The sequence below is a fragment of the Cimex lectularius genome, unplaced genomic scaffold (assembly GCF_000648675.2).
Source record: "Cimex lectularius strain Harlan isolate CLEC.00 unplaced genomic scaffold, Clec_2.1 scaffold26, whole genome shotgun sequence".
Classification (NCBI taxonomy): Eukaryota; Metazoa; Arthropoda; class Insecta; order Hemiptera; family Cimicidae; genus Cimex; species Cimex lectularius.
In genome coordinates this window covers 532,216-556,877 of record NW_019392721.1, presented here as the reverse complement: position 1 = coordinate 556,877, position 24,662 = coordinate 532,216, and the positions used below count along the sequence as shown (strand labels likewise).

Here is a 24,662-nt window from a genome sequence, read left to right as displayed (position 1 = left end):
ACTGTATAATATGTCGAAACGGACTGGATGGACATGGCAAATTACAAAGACATCCGAAGTTTTAATTCTACTAAACTTATTCTGCTGTGTTCACTTTTTCCACAGCTAATTAATAATAAATTATAAGTCAAATTATAAAACGCACAGGAAAAAAAAACGCTTTATGAAGGTTACATTTGTACTTTACTCACAAACTGCCTTTTTTTCATCTGAGTTTGCTTCTCTAACTAGCCGGTCAAAAATCTTCTCTTCAGAATTGAACGAGCGAAAGATGCACCACAGCATTTCATGTAGTTCAATGTATCATCCTCGTGATGAACCTTTTGAAAAAACCGAGTTTTCTCATATTGCGGCCCAAATAAAAACCATCCAATCCCCTGTCCAATCCTTTTAATCCTCACTCCACCATTCATCATTTCAATCTCCAGTCCATCTGGCGTCCCTCTAGGTTCAACTCCGCTTCCCATAACTTATGCAGATTAATTAACTTTCCTTTAAACGTCCTGAAACCGAGTTTTCTCATATTGCGGCCCAAATAAAAACCATCCAATCCCCTGTCCAATCCTTTTAATCCTCACTCCACCATTCATCATTTCAATCTCCAGTCCATCTGGCGTCCCTCTAGGTTCAACTCCGCTTCCCATAACTTATGCAGATGATTCCCAAATTAACTTTCCTTTAAACGTCCTGACTTATGAGTTGCAATTATAAGAATTCAGAAGGACTTAAACCCAATTAGCTCCTGTACAGTATAAATTGATCAAATTATCATTATGTTCGAGATCATCCGAAACGTCTATGTTGTCCACTCTAATTGATTTTGTGTAGATACACCCCATCATGTGATATGCTTTGAGCCTTGTATTTTTTTTTTTTTTTGAGATGCCGAAATCGTGGAACCAAATATTTCTATGAATATTAAGGGTTATAGAGGTAAAAAAGGCTCCTTAACTTAACTTTTCATCCTGAACAGAAATAGGCAGCATATGTAGGCTCTAAATATTATTATTTATTAATAATTAAATATTACTATTAGTTTATTTAAGATCATCAACCCTTCGGCTTTCCCTTCAATACCGGAGTGTCTTCTTACCCAAAAGAGTGCAATTTTTATCCCTTACTTTTTTCCAGATGAGAACATAGTTGGCCACCCAAGTGTGCTTCGAAATAAATAGATTGTAAAAATATATACAATAATATATAATATGAAGTATTGGTTGAAGTTTTTTCTCTCAGATTTACACTTGGCTAATCAAACCGTTTTAAAGGAGCGGAGCCAATTCTCAACTGATTTCCCCCCCCTAATCCTCGTGGGTCAAGATCACGTCGAAAGAGGACATCGTCTGGCATAGGCATAATTTGCACAGTTGGCCGACGGTGTACCTTCTCAAAATATTTTTACGCTTATTGATCGGTCAATTTTGTACGCAACACCTGTCAAAAAACTGGCACCGTAGTTAAAGTTGGAGGATATGGACGAGAAAGGGTGAGCTTTTAAGTAGCGCTGGGTGGTTCTAGCAATAATTATGAATAAATAAAACAAATTGGTTTTATTTTTTGGTACTCATAAGAAAGTCAAAAAGCGTTAAAGATATATTTTGGAGAGAAAAGGTATATGAAAATGACCAAACTATTGATATTCCGTATACTTCCGAAGCTATAAAATCTAACCTCAATATTAAAAAAAAATACTTGCAGCGCTCGGATTCTTTTTTTGAAGACACCATTCGATGAAGAAAAGCCTAAAAAATATTTTAAGCATAAGAAAGATGTATGTGGTGTTTATCGACCGGGAGATGCGATCGGTGTGACGCAGGTTTTAGAAAAATATTTTCTTTATCATGCCAACGTTTCGATCTTTATTGAGATCATCATCAGGGCCTGGGATTTATAAACATTGTTTAAATTTTACAAATACATGTAGTATGTGGAAAAATGAATTTTTATAATGTTAGAAAATTTTAGATTAAAAAATGTATAAATTGTATAAATTCATTCTTTTAATCTAAAATTTTCTAGCATTGTATAACTTCATATTTTTTAATCTAAAATTTTCTAGCATTGTATAAATTAATTCTTTTAAATCTAAAATTTTCTAGCATTGTATAAATTCATTCTTTTTTTAAATCTAAAATTTTCTAGCATTGTATAAATTCATTTTTTTAATCTAAAATTTTCTATACTTGCAGCGCTCGAATTCTTTTTTTTTTTTTTTGAACACATCATTCGATGCAAAAAAGCCTAAAAAATATTTTAAGCATAAGAAAAATGTATGTGGTGTTTAGGGACCAGGAGATGCGATCTCTGTGACGTAGGTTTTAGAAAAACATTTTCTTTATCATGCCAACGTTTCGATCTTTATTGAGATCATCATCAGAGCCTGGGATTTATAACATTGATTAAATTTTGCGAATACATGTAGGATGTGGAAAAAAATGAATTTATACAATGCTAGAAAATTTTAGATAAAAAAATAAATTTATACAATGCTAGAACATTTTCGATTAAAAAATGTATAAATTGTATAAATTCATTTTTTTTTAATGTAAAATTTTCTAACATTGTATAAATTCATTTTTATCTAAAATTTCCTAGCATTGTATAAATTCATTTTTTCCACATCCTACATGTATTTGTAAAATTTAAACAATGTTCGTAAATCCCCGGCCCTGAGGATGATCTCAATAAAGTTCGAAACGTTGGCACGATAAAGAAATTTTTTTCTAAATCCTACGTCATACCAGACCGCATCTCACGATTTCCGAATGAACAATAAGAAACATGGTTGCAATTTTTTGTCATTTTGTCTGCGTTTAAGGTTTTAAATTTAATCTTCATTCCTTTTGATTGCATTTCCTCACTATCAAAAATTAATTATGCGAGATTTTTACCTCATCCAATTTTTCTGCTGATTATTTAACGAAATATAATCTTTTTCGGGCCTCTGCAGGTGTTCGTATCCTGTCCTGCTACCATCCTGCTTCGCCTGCACCTCTGATCCATTCGTGCAGCCTAATTATCTTGCTTTGTAAGCCAAGGGTGATGGACGCAGCTGAATCTTGACTTTGGACAGCATCGATTGCACGTCTTACAGGGTTTTGTCCTACTTAAAATCACGAAGGTGTAACTTTACTTGAGCATTCTTTTCCCTTGCCTTGTAGTTTTGTCACCCATGATGTTCCTCCGATATAGTTACATATTCTTGTAGATTCAGCTCTCAAGTTGTTTTCGCACCTGGTCATATCTCTGATCATTATAACTTGGAATGTATTTTACCAGCTCTATGCCTAGTATTTCACCTTTTTGCTAGGCCTGACTGAGTTTCCTTCAATTCGTCAACAGAGTTACCTCCCAGTGATAGGCATTTTTCTACAGCTATCTTTGCGTTATTTCTACGCCAGTTCCTTTTTTGTGCTTGCCTTTTGATTTTTTAATTTTTTAATTTTTTTTACGTTGGTTCGAAACAGGAGAGGTTATAGTCAACCCTCGGGGAGCCGGTGTTGGGGGGCCGCTGGATTCGAACCCGGGACCTTTACCTTACAGTTATGACCTCCGTGTCAATGGCTAAACCGTTGCGGCCACCGACGCCCCTGCTTTTATGTGTGTTTTCTTCCATTTTCCCATTTTTTATAATCAATAGATAATTTTTAAATACTGATTTTTTGATCAATGTAAAATTCAGTAAATTCACTATTTTTCGTGGTCCGCTCGACCAATTAATCTCATTCAATTAATTATGGTTTTTAGTTGAGATAAAAAAGTCAGTGTCACGAGCGGGATTCGAACCCACGACTTTCGGCTTGAAAAATGGCAAAAAGGAGGGAAAATTCAAAAGGTGGGGTTGAGATGGGAAGTTAGTGTCTGCATGGATCGAGGTCACGATAGCTCAAGTGGTACAGTAGCGGCGTATTAAGCCGAAGGTCGTGGGTCATGACACTAACTTTTTTATCTCAACTAAAAACCTTAATTAATTGAGTAAAATTCAGTTGTAATCGGTTGAATTTCCTTACAGACACTGTTAAAACCTTTGGAACATAACGATAAAATCTGGCTAATTATCTGTCAAATAGCCCTTGAAAGCATCTTGAATATCTTGACTAATAGGTCGCCATTTGTAAAAGAGTACACACTCAAAATTCAACAGTTCGGTACTATTATACTTGACAAATTATACTAAAACGTTTAATTATTCAATAATTAATTGTACAAAAAATAAGCAACATTTTCTAACAGTTCATTAATCAATCATTACCCAGATTTGTCTACGAATTATCGGCAAAAGGGATTTGGAAAGAACACAAAGTGTCCAAAAATCTATTTTAACAGACATAAAAAATATTTCAATAAAATTCTTTGCCTTAACCGTCTCTGTGTTAGGGTTTATAGAAAACAAATTTAAGTCAATATTTTCGACCGTAGAAGGAGAGATTGAACAATCCTGCCCTGATCTATACAGGGTGCAGCTGGTGTTACGAACTTTGCCAGTAGGTTCTATATTCAAAATGGAACTAAAAAGACCTAATTAACAATGGTCCGAATCTCAACACTATCGGAGTTATTCCACTTTTTCTGATTTTTTAACATTTCACGAATTTGCTTCAGATACACAATGGTAATTCCAAAACTAAAAGATTTTGGACAAATCCGTTGATACCATTGAAAACCTCGTTAAATTATCAATAAGAAGTGATAAATACTAAACTTGTAAACTTTGAAAAATAAGCGTTTTAGTAGCCAGAACTTTGAAAAATATTTTTTTTTCATAATTGAAAAACTTACTACGATGATTCTAAACTACTATTTCAAAACCTGGAAATCAGAAAATTTCAGAAAACGTAGTCAATTAATATCCTTTTTATTGGTGTAATTGCTTTTTTAATTACTTTTTTTAAATATGAAGAAATTGATGAAGGAAAGGAAAAAAAAAGCATCGCTGACGGATTATTAAGGTGGAAAGATTAAAAAAAAGGAAGGAAATTTTGAATGAATTTATTATAGGTTTTTTAATTTGGGTTCAAACCAAAATAGTACAAGAATTTACTTATTTACCAACATTTGATTAAATGATTATTGTATAATTATTCCCCGTAATAAAAGAGTTTTAAGATTCACAACGTTTTTAGGTAACTTTGTGATTTTTTTTTAATCTTACCACTTTACCAATCCGTCAACCACGGTTTTTTACATTCCTTGATTAATTTCTTCATCTTTGAAAAAAGTAATTAAAAAAGCAATTACACTACTAAAAAGATATTAAATGGAGTATGTTTTCTGAAATTTTCTGAGTTCTAGGTTTGGAAATAGTAGTTTAGAATCACTATAGTAATTTTTTCAACTTTGAAAAAAAAATTATTTTTCAAAGTTCTGGCTACTAAAACGCTTATTTTTTCAACGTTTACAAGTTTAGTTTTTAACACATCTTATTGATAATTTAACGAATTTTTCAATGGTATCAACGGATTTGTCCAAAACGTTTTAGTTTTGGTGTTATCATTGTTTATTTGAAGCAAGGTCATGAAATCTTAAAAAATCAGAAAAAGCGGAATAACTCCGAAACTGTTGAGACTCGGACTATAGTTAATTAGGACATTTTGGTTCCATTTTGAATGCAGAATCTGCTGGCAAATTTTTTTTTTTCTTGGCAAATTTCTCATTTCTCATAAAGCGCAATGACAGACGCTCGGTAGTTTAAGTAAAACAATTTTTCCTTGATCACTAAACAAATGTGAGTCCTTGGGATGTCACAGTGACCAGAACTCAATTTATATGCCACTTCCTTATCCTTGACTGTTGCATTTACTTGCCCCATTTAACGTACGACCGTCTTTTTCAACAGTTTGTGATAAAATACTTCTACAGGAGACGTCGGTGGCGGCAACGGTTTAGGCGTTGACACGGCGCTCATCACTGTAAGGTCAAGGTCCGGGTTCGAATCCAGCTAAGGATCACAATTCTTTCTTGAGTAATGACCTTAAAAAAAAAAAAGATTTTGAAATTAACTTCAGTAGGTTACTCATTAGTATTTCTTATATTTAAATATCAGGTATAAAATAGGAGCCACTGTTCCAATTAAGCACCAAAGGGACAAAAAAGCCTGGTTTTAGCTTTTATTATCGAAGCTTTACTACGATAAGGGCTTTTACGAGCAATTAACCGAGAGCTTAAGATCTCTCTGATGTTCTTCGAATCTCGTTTAAGGAATTTCACTCCTTATTCGATACCTTCTGCCCGGATCCATACGTTCAGCGCAGCATACGGAATGAATTATTCTTTAAGCTCAAATAGCGGCAAAGGGGGGAAAATATGGAAGAATAAATGCCCCCTTTCAAAGCTAGCGACACACGATCCATAAATTAGGAAAGATTATAGACCGGAGGACGCCCAGGAGGGGTTTGAGGCCAGAAAAAAAAGGTTCCTTATAACAAGGATCTTGGTTGGAATTTTCAGATTTATTTCCCCGTTTTACAGTCGTGAACAAAGTTAAATTTGTTTTATAATTATCGTAATTCCAATTGTTATCAAAAATTTTAGTATATCAACACTAGCTTGAGGAATATCAAAGTTAAACTAATGAATTTGGGGAAAGACAGGCGGAAAGAGATAAATAAAGAGACAGAAAGAGTGACTGCATGAGAGAGAGAGAGTGAGTGTGAGAGAGAGAATGAGTGAGTGAGAGAAAAAGAAAGAAAGCATGAGAGAGTTGAAAAGAGGAGTGGAAAGAATGAGATGAGTAAAAGAGAGAGAGAGAGAGTGAGAAAGAGAAAGAGAGAGAGAGAGAGAGAGAGAGAAAGAGAGAGAGAGAGAGAGGAGAGAGAGAGAGAGAATTGATTGACAATATTTTATTTCACCACGGTAAGTGGTCTTTTGGTTCTCTCAGTCACTTAACGTGGAAAAAAAAAGAATGAGTTAGTGAAACAAAGAGAAAGCGTGATAGAGAGTGAGGCAGAGAGATGAATAGATAGAGTAAGGGTGAATGAGTTAGTGAAAGAAAGAAAAAGAAAGAAGAGAGAGTGCAAAAGAAAAGTAGTAAAAAGAAAGAGTAAGAGAGAAGGAGAGAGTGAGAATGTAGAAAGAAAGAAAGAGGGAAGAAGTGAGAGGGAGAGAGAGAGAGAATTGATTGACAATATTTTATTTACCACGCTAAGTGGTTTTTTGGATCTCTCAGCCACTTAACGTGGAAAAAAAGAAAAAAGGAAAAGAAAGAATGAGTTAGTGAAAGAAAGAGAAAGAAAGAAAGGGGGTGAAAAAGAGAGGTAGAAGAAATAGAGAGCAAGTTAGAGTAAGATAATAAGAATGTAGAAAAAAAGAAAGACGGAGGGGGTTAGAGGGAGAGAGAGAGAATTGATTGACAATATTTTATTTCACCACGCTAAGTGGTCTTTTGGTTCTCTCAGCCACTTAACGTGGAAAAAAAGAAAAAAAGAAAAGAAAAGAAAAAAAGAAAAAGAAAGAATTAGTTAGTGAAAGAAAGAGACAGAGTGAGAGAGAGAGTGAGTGGGGCAGAGGGATGGATAGATAGTGTGAGGAAGAATGAGTTAGTGAAAGAAAGAGAATGAAAGAAGAGAAAGTGAAAAAGAGATTTAGTAGAAAGACAGAGTAAGAGAGAAGGAGAGAGTGAGAATGTAGAAAAAAAGAAAGAAAGAGAGAGAAAGAGAAAGAGAGAGAGAGAGAGAGAATTGATTGTCAATATTTTATTTCACCATGCAAAGTTTGGTCTTTTGGTTCTCACAGCCACTTAATATGGAAAAAAAGAAAAAGAAAAAAAGAATGAGTTAATGATAGAAAGAGAAAGAAATGAGAGAGAGAGAGAGAGAGAGAGAGAGTGAAAAAGAGAGGTAGTAGTAAGAGAGAGGGAGAGAGTGAGCATGTAGAAAGAAAGAAAGAGGGAGGGAGAGAGAGAGAATAAATTTGCGTCACCCAAAAAGAATAATTAATTGAGAAAAAAAGTTAGTATATACATATATAGTGTAGATATTGTTGTCTGTATAAACATATAGTATAGACATCATAAACACTGGCCATCCAAAACGTTTTGTTCTTCCTTTGGCTTGCGTCAAATCCAAAGAACCTCATGGAAACTCTAGCAACGGAGATGGTAAAGAAATGGAACGTGTCCTCACGTGACAAGATTACATAAAAAAGTCGGCTTCCTCGTTCATTATTCATCTCACACAAAAGATTCACCTATTATATGTATGAAAGCGATTAATTTCCCTTATCCGCAACCGTGATGATCGTGCGACGATAAAAATTTTCGCGCGGATAAGAACTGGAAAACTTCACTTTTTAAAGTACTTCGAGAGCGAGTAGTTATTCTCCGACAGAATTGAGTTTCATGAATTCGAGGAAAATAATCAAAGATAACCAGGGAGTCTTTTATAAAAAAAATCGTTCCGTTTATTATTTTTTGTTTATTATTTATTTGTTTTTGTGTAATAGTTGTCAAAATCGTTTACGAACAATACGGTCCTGATGGTTAAACGCCTCGCATTAGTCTTAAGCTGTCAGACAGGACCGTCCAAAAATTAAAAGCTTCTCAGCTGGACTTGAAACTTAGACTTCTGAACACTCTAGGCTCTTTTAATGAGGGCAAATTAAGTACAGACATCGTAATAGCGTTATTATTATTTCTTTCATTCAATTATTCTTTCTATGTAAGGTTTTGGTTGAGGTAAAAAAGTCAGTGTCGTGAGTGGGATTCGAACCCACGACCTTCGGCTCAATACGCCGCTCTACCACTTGAGCTATCGTGACTTCGATCCACTCGGACTCCAACTCCCCATCTCAACCTTCAAACGTTCAAATTTTCCCTCTTTTTGCCATTTTCAAGACCAAGACCTTAAGCGGCCCATAGATGGTCAATATTATTGTACAATATAGATTGTACAATAATTTGACGGTTGCCCCTTAACCTTAAATAGTTTGTAATAATATTGTACAAAATTTTGTTTGTGTAATGAACTTGAATAGTTTGAAGGCGACATTGAAGTTTGTGCAATATTTTGTTACTACTTGTACTTCACAAACTGACTGATATTGCGCAATAATGCCAACAGACGGTACAATATTTTCCAGATTGTACAATATATTTTCAACTTTTCGTCAATCATGCAAAGTATTGCACAAACGTTCAATATCATCTATACACGATCAATTAAATTGCACAACCTAAAATATTGTGCAATAATATTGATCGTTTATGGGCCGCTTAACATAGAAAGAATAATTGTTTGAAAGAAGTAATTTGGTTAATTGACTACTAAAACGTAAATGGATTAATATTTATTATTATTATTAGATTCTTCGATATTCTATTATTCGATTATTAATAATTTTGTGGAGTTCTAGATGATAAAGTCCATTAACTAAAAATCATAGGTTTTTCTTTTAATATGAGTAGTTTATCAGGTTATGTTGAAATTTTAAATGTTAGTGACATTCTTGCGCTTTAAATGAACGATTATACTAAATCTTTGAAATGAACAATACAAGACTACGAGGTACTGGTACTAAGGGTACTGAAGGTCCATTTAAGATCTAGAAATATTCACCCAACATTGAAGAAACCATCTACTTCTAGGATTTTAAAAATATTGAATGCAATAATCTTGTCTATGATCACACACCTGAAGATGTAACTGTACTTTACTTAATATACGCAGTAAAAAGTTCATATTATTAATTTCTGACTTATTAGGCCTAGTTGATCTTAAGAAAGTAAACCTTGTTTATTTCAGGAAGGTTTGTTTGTCTCGATTTTATTTCTTACTTTTTAGTACTTGCTTCAAGCTCGAAGGCTTAAGGGAAATATCTTTAAATTAATTTAGTGTTAAAGATTTCTTTTTAGTTTCCCAAAGACCTGTTCAGAAGCGGGGCGGAAAGAAAGCATGCCATTCGGTGCGTGAGCGTCGGCGATGTGGGCAGACCTTCCGGCACGTATTGCGTGATGCAGTTCTCCCACGTTCTGCGGGGAGAGAGTGCATTTATTTAACCCGGGAGAAACATAGACATTTCATATCTTACCCCATAAAACTTATCGTCGAAAATTATCGGGGTGATGAGTTCAAAACAAAAAGGGAAAAAAGAATACTCCGGACGGTTCGTCTTTGACCCAAGTCAAAATTGGCTGGACTTGACAACCTTGGTTTGAATTCCAAAAGCGTAGGGTGATGGAATCTTTTACCCGTTGATTGGGTCTATTGTTGGCTCTTATTTGTCCGAATGTGATATTCGTGTTTGCTTCAATTCAACCATTTCTTTTAATTAAGATCTTGCTTCTGATACGTCTGGAGATGTTATGATGAATCAAGGCGTGGATAAATTGAGACTTGTCTTTTCTGAATCCTATCCGAATTGGTGTATTATTTGCGATTTGGAATAAAATTAAGACCAATTTACAAGAAAAAGCCTTTCGAGCTAACAATGACAAATAGAACACAAAGTTCAGTATGAATCAGGGTAATTAAAGAAAAAGGTTCAAACCTCAGGAGTGTTTCTACAGTCAAAATGCACCAAAAATGTTTTTCTTGACCCCTGTCTAATTCTCAATAAAAGGAGTGAATTTCTGATTTCGTGTGTTTTTTTCAAACCAAGTTTTTGAAAAAACTGTTCGATTTCCCTAATAAAACATATTCTACCATGTTTTTCTTCCATTTTGTTTATCACAAAAAAAATGCAAAATTGTAGTATCATTCTTCAGGGGTTTTTTTCGCGACTCAACATGCAACAAAAAAGTTTGTCTTGACCCAGGTCTAAATCTCAATATTACGGGTTTTCTAGTTTTGTGTTTTTTTCCTGTTAAAATTGAGTTTTTCCATAAAAAGTGGGATATCTCCTGAACCCTCGGTTTTATAACAAATTTGTACGTGCAGTTTAAAAAAAATTCGATTTTCATTAAGAAATCATATCCTACAACGTTTTTGTTCATTTTGTTTATCACAAAAAATGCAAATTTGTATTGTCAATCTTAAGGGGTTTTTTTTCGCCACTCAACATGCAACAAAAAAGTTTATTCTTGACCCATGTCTAAATCTCAATATTACGGGTTTTCTAGTTTTGTGTTTTTTTTTCCTGTTAAAATAGAGTTTTTCCATAAAAAGTAGGATATTTTCTGAACCCTCAGTTTTATAACAAATTTGTAGGCTCCGTTAAAAAAAACTGTTCGATTTCCACTAAAAAAACATATTCTACCATGTTTTTGTTCAAGTTGTTTGTCACAAAAAATACAAATTTGTAGTGTCAATCTTCAGGGTTTTTTTTCGACACTCAACATGCAACAAAAAAGTTTGTCTTGGCCCATGTCTAAATCTCAATATTACGGGTTTTCTAGTTTTGTGATTTTTTTCCTGTTAAAATAAAATTTTTCCATAAAAAGTAGGATATTTTCTGAACCCTCGGTTTTATAACAAATTTGTAGGCTCCGTTAAAAAAAACTGTTCGATTTCCACTAAGAAAACATATTGTACCATGTTTTTGTTCAAGTTGTTTGTCACAAAAAAATACAAATTTTTAGGGTCAATCTTCAGGGTTTTTTTTGCCACTCAACATGCAACAAAAAAGTTTGTCTTGACCCAGGTCTAAATCTCAATATCACGGGTTTTCTAGTTTTGTGTTTTTTTTCCTGTTAAAATAGAGTTTTTCCCTAAAAAGTAGGATATCTTCTGAACCCTCGGTTTTACAACGAATTTGTATGCTCCGTTAAAAAAAAAACTGTTCGATATCCACTAAAAAAACATATTCTACCACTTTTTTGTTCAAGTTGTTTGTCACAAAAAATACAAATTTGTAGGGTCAATCTTCAGGGTTTTTTTTTCGCCACTCAACATGCAACAAAAAAGTTTGTCTTGACCCATGTCTAAATCTCAATATTACGGGTTTTCTAGTTTTGTGTTTTATTTTTCCTGTTAAAATAGTTTTTCTATAAAAAGTAGGATGTCTTCTGAACCCTCGGTTTTATAACAAATTTCTTTGTGCCATTAAAAAAAAACTTCGATTTTCATTACTAACACATATGCTACCAGATTTTCGTTCGATCTTGTTAGTCACAAAAAAAATATATACTGTCAAACTCAGGTGGGGTTTCGTCACCCAAAATGCAACAGAAAAGTTTCTCTTGACCCCTTAATTCTCAATAATAAGAGTGATATAGGTTTTGTGTGGTTTTTCCGGTTAAAATCGAGTTTTTCAATAAAAACTGGGACATTTTCTGGACGTTAGGTTTTATAACAAATTTGTAAAAAATAAATAAAACTAAACAACCTTCGATTTCCACTAAAAAAACATATTCTACCACTTTTTTGTTCAAGTTGTTTGTCACAAAAAATACAAATTTGTAGGGTCAATCTTCAGGGTTTTTTTTTCCGCCACTCAACATGCAACAAAAAAGTTTGTCTTGACCCAGGTCTAAATCTCAATATTACGGGTTTTCTAGTTTTTTGTTTTTTTCCTGTTAAAATAGAGTTTTTCCATAAAAAGTGGGATATCTTCTGAACCCTCGGTTTTATAACAAATTTCTATGCTCCATTAAAAAAACAATGTTCGATTTCCACTAAGAAAACATATTCTACCACGATTTTGTTCAAGTTTTTTGTGACAAAAAAATAGAAATTTGTAGTGTCAATCTTCACGGTTTTTTCGACATTCAACATGCAACAAAAAAGTTTATTCTTGACCGATGTCTAAATCTCAATATTACGGGTTTTCTAGTTTTGTGTTTTTTTTCCTGTTAAAATAGAGTTTTTTCATAAAAAGTGGGATATCTTCTGAACCCTCGATTTTATAACAAATTTAAACGCGCCGTTAAAAATTTGCTCAATTCCCACTAAGAAAACATATACTACCACGTTTTTGTTCCATTTTGTTAGTCACAAAAAAATGCAAAAAAAACTTCAGGGGATTTTTTGACACTCAACATGCACAAAAAAGATTCTCTTGACCCCTGTCTAATTCTCAGTAATACGGGATTTTTGGTTTTGTGTTTTTTTCCTGTTAAAATAAAGTTTTTCCATAAAAAGTTATATATCTTCTGAACTCTCGGTTTTATAACAAATTGGTCCGCGCCATTGAAATAAAAATGTTCGATTTCCTAAGAAAACATATTCTACCACGTTTTTGTTCCATTTTGTTATTAAAAAAACAAAACAAAATACAAATTTATAGTGTCAAAATTCAAGAGTCTTTTCGACACTCAGCCTGCAACAAAAAAGTTTCTCTTGACCCCTGTCCAATTTTCAATAGTATGGGTGATATTTCTGGTTTTTTTCCGGTTAAAATCGAGTTTTTCAATAAAAATTGGGATATCTTCTGAACCTCGGTTTTATAATTTGTACGAGCCGATTAAAAAAAAAGAAAAAATTAAAAAAAAACTGTTCGGTTTTCATAAAGAAAACATATCCTATCAGGTTTTTCTTTCATTTTGTATGTTTTTTGTTCTCTCGTTTCTCACGGAAATACTGCAAATATATGGGCCAAACTTTGGGGAGTGTTTCTAAACACAAAATGTAACAAAAAAAAGTATCTCTTGATCCCTGCCTAATTTTCGATAATTCGGGTGATATTTCTGGTTTTTTTTCCGGTTAAAATCGAATTTTTCAATAAAAATTGGGATATCTTCTGAACCTCGATTTTATAATTTGTACGAGCCGATTAAAAAAAAAAATAAAAAATAAAAAAAAACAGTTCGGTTTTCATTAAGAAAACATATCCTATCAGGTTTTTCTTTCATTTTGTATGTTTTTTGTTCTCTCGTTTCTCACAGAAATACTGCATATATATGGGCCAAATTTTGGGGAGTGTTTCTAAACACAAAATGTAACAAAAAAAAGTATCTCTTGATCCCTGCCTAATTTTCGATAATACGGGTGATATTTCTGGTTTTTTTCCGGTTAAAATCGAGTTTTTCAATAAAAATTGGGATATCTTCTGAACCCTCGGATTTATATCAAATTTGTACGTGCCGTTAAAAAAAAGAAAAAACTGTTTGATTTCCATTTAGAAAATATCCTACCAAGTTTTTATATCATTTTGTTTGTTTTTTGTTCTCTCGTTTCTCACAGAAATACTGCCCATATATAGGCCAAAATTTGGGGGTGTTTCTGAACCCCAAAATGCAACAAAAAAGAATCTTTTGATCCTTGTCTAATTCTCAATAATAATGGTGATATTTGTTTCTGGCAAAACTCGAGTTTCTTCATAAAAAATGACAATCTTCAGAACCCTTGGTTTTATAATAAATTTGAAAAATCCACTAAAAAATGATTAAATCTCTTTTAAGAAAACGATATAAAAAAAGGGTTTTTCTGTCTTATTTGTAAAAGAAATAATGCATATATTCAGCAATTTTAAAAAGAAGGAATTTAGAAATTTTTTAATATTTTTGCCCGAAATTTTGATTTTAGATAAAATTGTACAAAATTTGTACAAACTTCAATGGACTTTTACTTCATTGCAATGGTTTACATAAAACTGAGATTCTCTTAAATTGTGGCAAATTATGTAATAATGTGGAAAAAACGCGAGGTTGGAGGGTAGAAATTTCTAAATTTGGCAATTTTAAAATTTCAAAATAATTGCATCATTTTTCTTGCAAACAAAATGGAACGCTTACAAAAAGGTATGTTTTCTTATTGAAAGTTTATTAATTTTTTTTTAGCTGCTTATTCAAATTTGGTATAAAACCAAGGATTCAGAAAATATGCCAATTTTTGAAGAAAAAATAAAAACTTGAGCTTTACCGGAAAAAAATAACACAAAACAAAAAATCAACAGACAAAATATCACTCTTATTATTGAGAATTAGACAGGGGCCAAGAGAAATTTTTTTGCTGCATTTTGGGTGTAGATACACCCCCTGAAGTTTGTCACTATTCTGGAATATGGGATGTTTCCCTATTTTGCAAGAAAAAAATCATAAAAACTGAAAAAAAAAAAATAGCACTCACAAACAAACACATAAACAAAATCAATATTTCAATCTAACCAGGGTTTTTTTTTTTACAAAATAATATAATCAATCTTTGTGTAATTGAATATATAAAATGATGCTAAATAAAATTTTAAATCTGATATTATATAGGATAATAATATTAAAGTGCCTGGAAAAAAAATCTTATCTTTTATCTAGTTTGTCATGTCAAAAATTGATAAATAAACATTGCTTAATAACTATTCAGGATTAAATATTAGTTTAATCTAAGGTGATACAATAAACTGTCGATTCGCTTAAAAAAAATCTATTCTTCCTTTCATTTTTTGTTCAATCTGGGTGAGCGATGTGTCAATATTACCTGAGCGACTGGTCCCACTCAAAAGAGCAAAGTGACATTCGGCCAACTTCAGTTTCGTAATCCTGAGCCCATGAAAAAGTTCAAAAGATTGCATAAAACATTCTTTGTCCAGCTTTTACATTCATTTTACAAACACCAGCCCCACCAGTCTTAATATGAAAGTTATCTTTGGAGGCTAAAGGCTGAGTAAAGAAAGTGAACTAAACATGAACACTTCAAACACCTTAACTGGCTAATTGGGTTGAATTATTTATACGTTTTTACATAATTTTCAGACAAAATATATTTTTCCGGTGAGTGGTTTTATGTGTTTTCATGGTGTGGTAGCTTATATTAAAATTGCCTTTTAAAGATTTTTTTCTGGTTCAAAGTTTCAAGTTTTTGCAAGCTTTTAACACAAACCAAATCAGTAGTGTTGATAAATTGATTTTTTTAGATATTTAGAACATTACATTTAAAAATTTAAAAATGGATAATGATGAAATGACTTTCAATACAAATAATTTAGGAATAGATGAAGCTTTTGTCAAAATAACAACAGATTCGTTTATACATCTTTACAAATTAGTGGATGAGTGCTACAAAGTAAGACTTAATTTTGTAAAAAAAAAAACAGGTTACATTTGTTACCACAAAATTTACCATTTTAGTGCCCATTTACCTATGTGGATTATGTGAATGACACTCGAGTTTTAAAAGCGTCGACAAAATTTGGTACGTCTTTTCGCCTTTATACGAGGAAAGAGCCTTTCATCGGAGACAAAGATGTTCAGGATATGGTTTGCGAAGTCAGGCCTAGGAATTTCGGCCCTTTTGGAGTGTACGACATTCAAAATTTCGGTTCCAATTGTACGATCGCGACGAAAAAATCCCCAACGTCTCAATTTTATCTTCGTAAGTACTAAAATCCAGTTTAAAAAAATTAATTTGTTTATTTTTGCTCGATTAAAATTATATAAAAGCATCCAAAAAACAGCTTAGTAAATGGATTAGTAAAAATACTAAATTTCACCAGCGTTACAAGTTTGTCCAAATATTTTAAAATGAAGTGAAAATTAATATATTCAATAAATTCAGAACAGACAAGAAAATTAAAAAGAATATTGTCCTACACTTAAAAAAACATTTTTTTTCTCCAAAATTACAATAAACTAAAGAATAGCAATTTTCTTTCTAAATGCATTGTGGTAAAAATATATATAATTTATAATTTAATTTAAATGACAAGATGACAAATATAAATTCTAATGATGTAGGTTTGAATAATTTATTATCTTGAGCTAATTATTTGTACTATTTTAGCATTATACGTAACAGCCTTAGTACTTTTTATAATCACACTTATTTGGAACATAGCTACTTCAAAAGGGTTTAGAAAAGAAGGAAACGATGACCAAAGCGAAAAAAGAAGTAAAAGACTAGCTTCGCTAGATGCATTTAGAGGGTAATGACTGGTCAGTTCATAACAGAAAATAAATTTTTATAATGGTTCTTTTTCTATTTCAGCATGTGTATAGTTTTAATGATTTTTGTTAATGATGGGTCAGGAGGGTATGAAATCATTGATCATACAACTTGGAATGGCCTTCATCTTGCAGACGTTTTATTCCCTTGGTATTTTAGCTAATATATTTTATTAATTGTTTATCTTGACTTTATTTGTAAAATTATAACCAATTGGATTGACAGAAATTAGCTATATAATTTTTTTTGTTGGATTAATTAAGAGAAATCACATGATTTTTTTTTCAGTCACAAAAAACAAAAATATTAATAATCTATTTACTCTGTTATTAATTCAAATAATTAATGATCATGTCTGCCTAGGTTTCTATGGATCATGGGAGTGTGCATTCCTATTTCGATAAAATCACAGATTAAAAGAAAAGTTCGAAGATGGAAAATTCTTACAACAATTGTTCAGGTTCTAAACGATTCTGATTAATTTTTATTATTTAAAAATAAAAATAAAATATATAAAGGACAAAAAGTGGAAATGAGCAGAATTTTTTTATATATTGCCAACTCCACGGTTCATATCTTCTCTATTGATAGGTTAAAAAATTCCAAGTTCTCCGTGGTTGAAATTACATTGACGTTTCGAGCTCCTGGCCCATCATCAGGAACTAAACATAGATAAATCTCATGGTATAATTTCCAATCTGAAGGCACACCCAATTTTTTAAAAATAAAAGTCTCTCATATTCTCTGTTTAGTTGCTGATGATGGGCCATGAGCCCGAACGTCCATGTAATTTACTAAATTGAATAAAGGTTTTCAACCACGGAGAATTTGGAATTTTTCAACCTATCAATACAGAATTTTTTATAATGCAAAGATTAGAGGACTTATTGAATTAAAAAAAAAATTGCAATAAAGATTTGATTGAAGATAACAATTGGATAAATATTTAACAAATTTATTTTTCAGAGATCTTTGATTCTTTTTATTTTGGGTCTGATGTTAAATTCAATTGGAAAAGTAGCCCAACTTGAAACTTTCAGATTGTTTGGAGTTCTTCAAAGATTCTCAGTTTCTTATTTTGTCGTCTCGACGCTGGTGACACTTCTCATGGTTGACTTAAGAAGTGGAAGGGTATTTTTGTTTATTATAATTAATCATTTTTTGTCGATAATTAAAAAAAAAATGAATTTCAGTATAATTTCTGCGGCCCTTTGACTGATGTAGTGAATCTGTCAATTATCTGGGTTCTCATGGTGCTACTCGTCGCTGGGCAGACTTATCTCGTGTTTTTTTACCCTGTGCCTAACTGCCCCACGTATGTTTCACCGTTTGCGTGATTTTTTTAAATAAATTAATTGTATGTGTGTCTTAGGGGTTATTTAGGACCTGGAGGACTTCATCAAGACAAAATGTATGAACACTGCATAGGTGGATTTTCTGGATATTTTGATAAGTTGGTTTTGCGTAAAGAACACCTTTTCCAAAATCCCACTGCAAACCAGATTTATCACTCTGGCCCTTTTGAACCTGAAGGACCTTTCGGTATGACTGCAAAATTATTTGATTTAGAAAGATTATTAATGAAGATTTTCTGATGAATTGTTATGATGAATTAATGAAGAACAACTTGGTCCTTATTGATCATTTTGACTAGTCTATCCTTGCTGCGGTTGTTTTGCGTTTCAACATTTCGCTGTCTTCAGATCTGGGTGATTTATTTTTCACTCTATCTTTTAAAAATCCCCAGATTCAAACTGAAGATGGCAAAAAGCTGAAAGGCATCTGTCATACCAACCCAGTAGAGAGGTTAGGCAGACCAGAATGATCAGTAACGACAAAATAAAAACTGTTTCTAAAATTTATATTTCAGGTTGCTTATTGACAATATTTCAAGTCTTTCTTGGAGTTCAGGCGGGTGTGATTATACTTACATTTTCTGATGGGTTTAAGAGAATTAAAAGGTGGCTCATTTGGGGAGTTGTTGTTTTTATTTTCGGCGTTGTTTTGTGCCAAGGAAGAATAGAAGGCGGTTGGATTCCTATAAATAAAAATCTATGGTATAAATCTTTCAATTTTCAATTTATTTTAACCTTTATTGTTTCATTTTTAACAAATAAAACAAGAATTTGCAAAAAAAAATGTTTTTAGGTCTCTCTCTTTTGTTTTTTTGACTTCTGGTCTTGCTTTTTTATTGTTCAGCCTGTTTTACTATTTGATCGATCACTTGCGTTGCTGGACCGGCTCTCCTTTTATTTATCCAGGTGAATATTGAACTGAATCAATAAGAATGCATTAATGTTTTTTTTTTCATTTTATTCACTAGGTATGAATTCAATATTACTGTACATCGGTCATGAAGTCGCTTATGATTTATTCCCCTGGCATTGGAGGTTCGGACCGATGAACAACCACTTAATCGTCATGCTGGAAGCAGTATGGGGTACGCTTCTTTGGGTTTTGATCTCTTATGTGCTTTACAAGAAGAAAATCTTTTTAAAATTGTGATATATTCCTTTGTGATAATTATTTTTAATAAATATTATATTATTTATTTTTATTTATTTAAGAAAAGTACAGAACTTCCTCTTATTCAGAAATTCACTAATTTTGTGGTCCACTTGACCAATTAATATATTACAATTAATTAAGGTTTTTAGTTGAAATAAACAAGTCAATGGCACGAGCGGGATTCGAACCCACGACCTTTGGCTAGATACGCCGCTGCTCTACCACTTGAGCTATCGTGACCTCGATCCACTCGGACACTAACTTCCCATCTCAACCCCACCTTTTGAATTGAAAAATGGCAAAAAGGAGGGAAAATTCAAAAGGTGGGGTTGAGATGGGAAGTTAGTGTCCGAGTGGATCGAGGTGATGATAGCTTAAGTGGTAGAGTAGCGGGGTATCTAGCTGAAGGTCGTGGGTTCGAATCCTGCTCGTGCCATTGACTTTTTATTTCAACTAAAAACCTTACTTATTCAGAAAGTTTTTATTTTTCGTATGAGGGTAATTCAACTTTAAGTTATTTGAATCCTCAGAGGGTCAAAGTTTTTGAAAAAAAAAAGCCCATTTTAAAGTATGTCAAGTTTGAATGTGTGCCCACTGGAAATGAACCAGAAACATTTACCTTACGATGATGAGCGCCTCGTCAATGTCTAAACGATTGTGGCCTCTGATGCCCCAAGTCAGAAGGGCTTAAATCCAACTTCTTATTGGGTGCAAGGATGAGCAGTTTAATGACTTTACAATACTTTTTTCCTTCAAATTAATCCAAAATAAAATCCTAAAATATATTAATCTAATTTTAATTAATAAATAACAATTTTAGCATCTGGCTTATTCACCATGCTAGTGGTTCCTTGACACAGCCCTTAGAATTTTCTTTGAGATTAATTTGTAAAAGGTACACATATGCAATGTGGTTCTGACGCCTCCGACAGGAATAACTTTACTTTAAAAAAAATTCTTATTAATTCATATCCTTGTACACCGTATCACCCTTGTTTTCATATTATTGTAACTAAAAGCCAAATAAGCCTAATTCTTAAGTCGTAAAAGATATATTATGAAATTTACCCTGACGGAGCAACACCACCTTGCTTTGCCAATAATTTCCCAAAGTATCGAGTCAAAATTAAAGAGATGACTCAACTGCAGTGTTCAATTTTGTATTTTGATTCTACTCTCTATTTTTGCTTTGCAAATTTGATTAAATGATTACAAGCATCTTACACCAAATTTTTATTATAGTGCTCAATAAAGAGGCGGCAATGCTAATAAACTATAGAATCCAAGTCTTTGTCATTCATTTCTTATTTTTCCCTATTTCTATAAAACTATTGGAACATTATTATATATCAAAGGAAATGTAACATTAAAATAATAATAATGATTAATGTATTTAATGTTTTTTTTTGAGAGAGGCATTGGGGGCTGCAACAATTTAAGCATTGACACGATGCTCATGCTGTTTTATGCCAAACTTTAATGCAAGTATTATGGTAATAATGCCTTTCACCTAATTGAAGCACCTTGGAAAAACGGTGGTTCTGTCTGGATCCCCAGTCACGTCAGGCTGAAGAGTAATGCAGCAAAATCTGGGACATCCCACCCTCCAGACCGGACCATCGTGACCAGGCCCTCTGACGCCAAGCAGAAAAGAACATGATAAAAGAAAAAGGCCGGGTCGTCCAAGAGGATTTGCGCGTCAAGAGCATGATTCGTAGATGGCCCCCCGAATACTTGAGCCAGAAACAAGGAATTGTCCTTACGCGATTAAGAATAGGCCATACACGGTTGACACACAGGCACCTGTTCTTGGGCCGAAGCCCGCGCAGGTGCCCCTTATGCAGAGAAAGGTTTCTTGATGTGTCCCACATACTGGAAACATGTCATGCCTTGGCTCCCTACAGGGAGCGTGTAGTCATGCCATCCAATCTGAAGATGGTACTCAACACTGCAGCGGGTTTCTGGGTCCCCTGTTCCTCTTTTTGGGGGATCGAACGTTGAGAGTGTATGAGTATGTGTTCGGGGTCAATGGCGGAATATTTGTAAAAGTTAATTCACTACTTTCGTGGTCCGCTTGACCAATTAATACATGACAATTAATAATTAAGGTTTTTAGTTGAGATGAAAAAAAGTTAATGGTACGAGAGGGATTCGAACCCACGACCTTCGGCTAAATACGCCGCTGCTCTACCACCTGAGCTATCGTGACCTCGATCCACTCGGACATCAACTCAAGGTGGGGTTGAGATGGGGAGTTGATGTCCGAGTGGATCGAGGTCACGATAGCTCAGGTGGTAGAGCAGCGGCGTATCTAGCCGAAGGTCGTGGGTTCGAATCCCTCTCATGCCATTAATTTTTTTTCATCATCACCCTTAATTAATTGTTATTCATAAAAGTACTCCATCGACCCCAATCTAGATTAGTTGAGTATAGGTCGGTGGAGGAATATGAAATGACCTAGATGTCGGAAGCCCCAGTCAAAAAAAAAAACAAAAAAAAACTTAGATTTCTCTACTATACATAAGGGGAATTTACATTTCCTTCGTATGGATTCCAAGTCACATTTGAATAAAAAACAACGAACGGGCAGACATTGCCGCTAAAACAGCCCTGCGCTTTCCTGAATCTGAGCAGCCCGTGTGTGCAAAGGATCTCGTTTCAGCCTTCAGAAGAGAGATATAAAAAAATTGGAATCTGAATGGATGAACATTGGAGACAAACTAAAAAATATAAAAGACAGCATTCACCCCTGGGAAACTTCCTATCAAACGAATAGGAGGGAAGAGGTTATCATCTGCCGACTCAGGATTGGACATACAAGAACGACACACGGGTTCTTGATGGAGGGTACTGACCCTCCTGTCTGTCTGTGTGGTGAATGCCTAACCATCGAACGCGTCTTGTGCCCCCAAAGGAACTGCCAACGGTTTTACACATCTTCCTTACACCTCCCACTTAAACAACTCCTACAGGATAAGCAGCAAATGGTTGACAAAGTCATCGGGTATTTAAAAAAAATAAAACTATACAACTATATATAACAAGAACACTACACTTAACACACAAATAACGTAAGCAACAAAATTGAACCAACTCTGGGGGGTGCGGGCCAGTGGGCTGGTGCCCTTTTGCTGGTTGGGAGGGACACGGAGGGACCTGAGGGCAAAAGCCTCGGACCTCCTGAGAGCTTGGACTTTTCCATATAGGTCTCAATGTAAATGGTTTTTATCCATGCCCTCCAAAGGGAGCTACGTAAGGTCAATCATATTAAAAGAAAAACCAAAGACGGAGGAGCCCCTGGGTCCCTCCTTTTTCGGCGGTGGTGGCCGGGCGGCTGGCTGTACGCATTCCCCAGAACTGACACACATGCGAATCAACTGTCAAGGCCAAATTTCAGTTTCTACTTTTTTCCGTTTTTCTATGATTATTAAACGCATAAAATTATTTGTTAAAATAGGCTGTTTTAATGAAACGATGCAATATCTGGGAAAACTAAAACAACTTCATTTTTGTACTGTGATGTCTTGAGAGACTATGCAAACTTTTACTTTTTTTCACGGTTCATCCATCAAAAAGTTGAATTTTAGGTGCAAAAAAATTTTTTATCAAGGAGTGAAGTCAGCACTTGTTGGATGAGTATGTTTAAATACCAATTAATTTTTTTATGCAGTCTGATGAACTTCCAATTAATTAAGGTTTTTAGTTGAGATAAAAAAGTCAGTATTTATAGAATAAAGGATTGAAAATATTACATAACTACCCTCCAATAAAGACAAAAAAGTTTAAATTGTTAAACTTTTGCTTTTGCAAAGAAAATTGGAATAGTTTAGATTCTAATTTAATTTTGTGATTAAGGATTTTTTTTATTTGGTATGAAAGATTTGAAAATAATAAACGATAATTGGGTTTAAAGAAAAACAATATATTTTTTAACAACATTTAAGCTCTTTGAAGTATAAATTCTACACAAAGATAGATTCAATTTTGTCGACCATATCTCGGATTAAGTTTTACAGTTGGTCCAAATATTTACAGTTCTTTTATGTGCGTATATTTACATTTTGAGGGGAAAAAAAGAAAAAGATCTTGAGAACTTAGCTGCTATTGCAGTCGTAAAACAGAAAAATGTAAGACGACTGCGTACATTTTTTTTTATTGTTCATAAACAGTCTAAAAGTCGGTTCTTTTTTTTTTTAATTGAATTTTGTCAACATAATAATTAAATGAAAACATAGACATGATTTTTGTTTATTTAAATGAAATCATCAGAAATTTGTATAGGCTGGGGTGTTGAACGTCACCGGTCGGTAGTAGGACATGCTGCTCTGCCATCCTCTTGGAGCCGTATTGAAATTGTTATGCTTCATGAAGTCTACCTTGGATAACTGCGGCTCATAAACAGGATCGGGACGTTTGACCGGCATATCTTCGGCTGAAAAAAAAAAAAAAAGTTAAATTACAGATCTTGAATAACAGGGGCTTGTTAGACGCGTTTAGAACTAAAACGGTACATTAACTGTTAAAATCTTTAAACAGTAAACTTACAGTGAAACAATAAAACTCAATAATTACAGATTTGTAATGTTTTAATTAAAGAAAACCCTAGATTAATATAACAAGGAAGAATTTTAACTTTTTTGTAATTAGTGGGCATTTGATCGCGAAAAAATGAAAAATTTATATTTAACATTTTAACAGTACTAATTAACTTTTTTTCAATAAAGTTTATAAATTTAATATAGATAAACATAGTCATTAATAATGATTAATGGTCATTATATGAAACAACTGAACTTAAAATGTTCAAAATCTAATCAATGGTTAAGTAACAAAGAAGAAATCATTTAAAATATGAGCTTAAAAATTATATAAGTTAATTAAAAACTACTTTATGACAACAATAAAACTAAAAATTATTAATAAAAATGGCAGTCTTTTTAATTTTTTTTATGGGAAATAATATTATAAATTTTTTTTTGCACTACCCAATTGGCGCTAGTTTTTATTTTGTTTGTGGGTAACAAACTTGTATTATTAATTCTAAAATGCTGTCTATTTAATAGAATAAAACATCCAGCCTTAATCTTAATATGATGTTAAAAAGATTCAATTGATTAATAATTTAATTTATTTGTAGTTTGTTTTTGATCATTTTGGCCTGCCTATCTTAGCTGTTTTGATCTTTCAGCATTTCAGCTTCTCGCTATCGTCAATGTCTGACAGACAGGAACAGGAATGATCAGATAAGACATTTTCTACGAAAAGTGATTTGTTCAAATTTAATAAAATTTTTTGACAAGGATGTTTTAACATAGTTGAACCATTTGGACACCACATTTAATGAGAAAATTCGACCAAATTTTGGTTTTGATTAAAAATTTTTTCATACCAAGAAATCTATGGGTT

The 24,662-nt window shown here is 33.1% G+C and overlaps 2 protein-coding genes across 7 annotated transcripts in view; one reads left to right on the top strand and one right to left on the bottom strand.

The window, feature by feature from the left end:
- The first annotated feature begins 15,256 nt into the window (after nucleotides 1–15,256).
- On the top strand, nucleotides 15,257–19,253 carry LOC106663961 (heparan-alpha-glucosaminide N-acetyltransferase-like). Of its 2 annotated transcripts, XM_024226670.1 has the most exons (12): nucleotides 15,257–15,577; nucleotides 15,721–15,869; nucleotides 15,935–16,178; nucleotides 16,587–16,728; nucleotides 16,791–16,898; nucleotides 17,112–17,208; nucleotides 17,715–17,879; nucleotides 17,942–18,063; nucleotides 18,121–18,290; nucleotides 18,619–18,805; nucleotides 18,897–19,009; nucleotides 19,072–19,253. In XM_024226670.1, the coding sequence occupies exons 2-12, from the start codon at nucleotides 15,753–15,755 to the stop codon at nucleotides 19,251–19,253; spliced, it is 1,647 nt and encodes a 548-aa protein (XP_024082438.1). In that variant the 5' UTR covers nucleotides 15,257–15,577; nucleotides 15,721–15,752. The 2 variants fall into 2 exon arrangements, with proteins under 2 accessions (XP_024082438.1, XP_014244708.1); XM_014389222.2 differs by lacking the exon at nucleotides 15,257–15,577 and having other exon boundaries at nucleotides 15,699–15,869.
- A 3,904-nt stretch (nucleotides 19,254–23,157) lies between these two features.
- Nucleotides 23,158–24,662, bottom strand: part of LOC106663962 — a 65,703-nt gene continuing 64,198 nt past the window's right edge. For all 5 annotated transcript variants that reach the window (XM_024226636.1, XM_024226637.1, XM_024226640.1 and 2 more), the window contains one exon: nucleotides 23,158–23,688. In XM_024226636.1, the coding sequence (XP_024082404.1) occupies nucleotides 23,522–23,688 (167 nt within the window). In that variant the 3' untranslated portion in view covers nucleotides 23,158–23,521. The remainder of the gene's footprint in view (nucleotides 23,689–24,662) is intronic.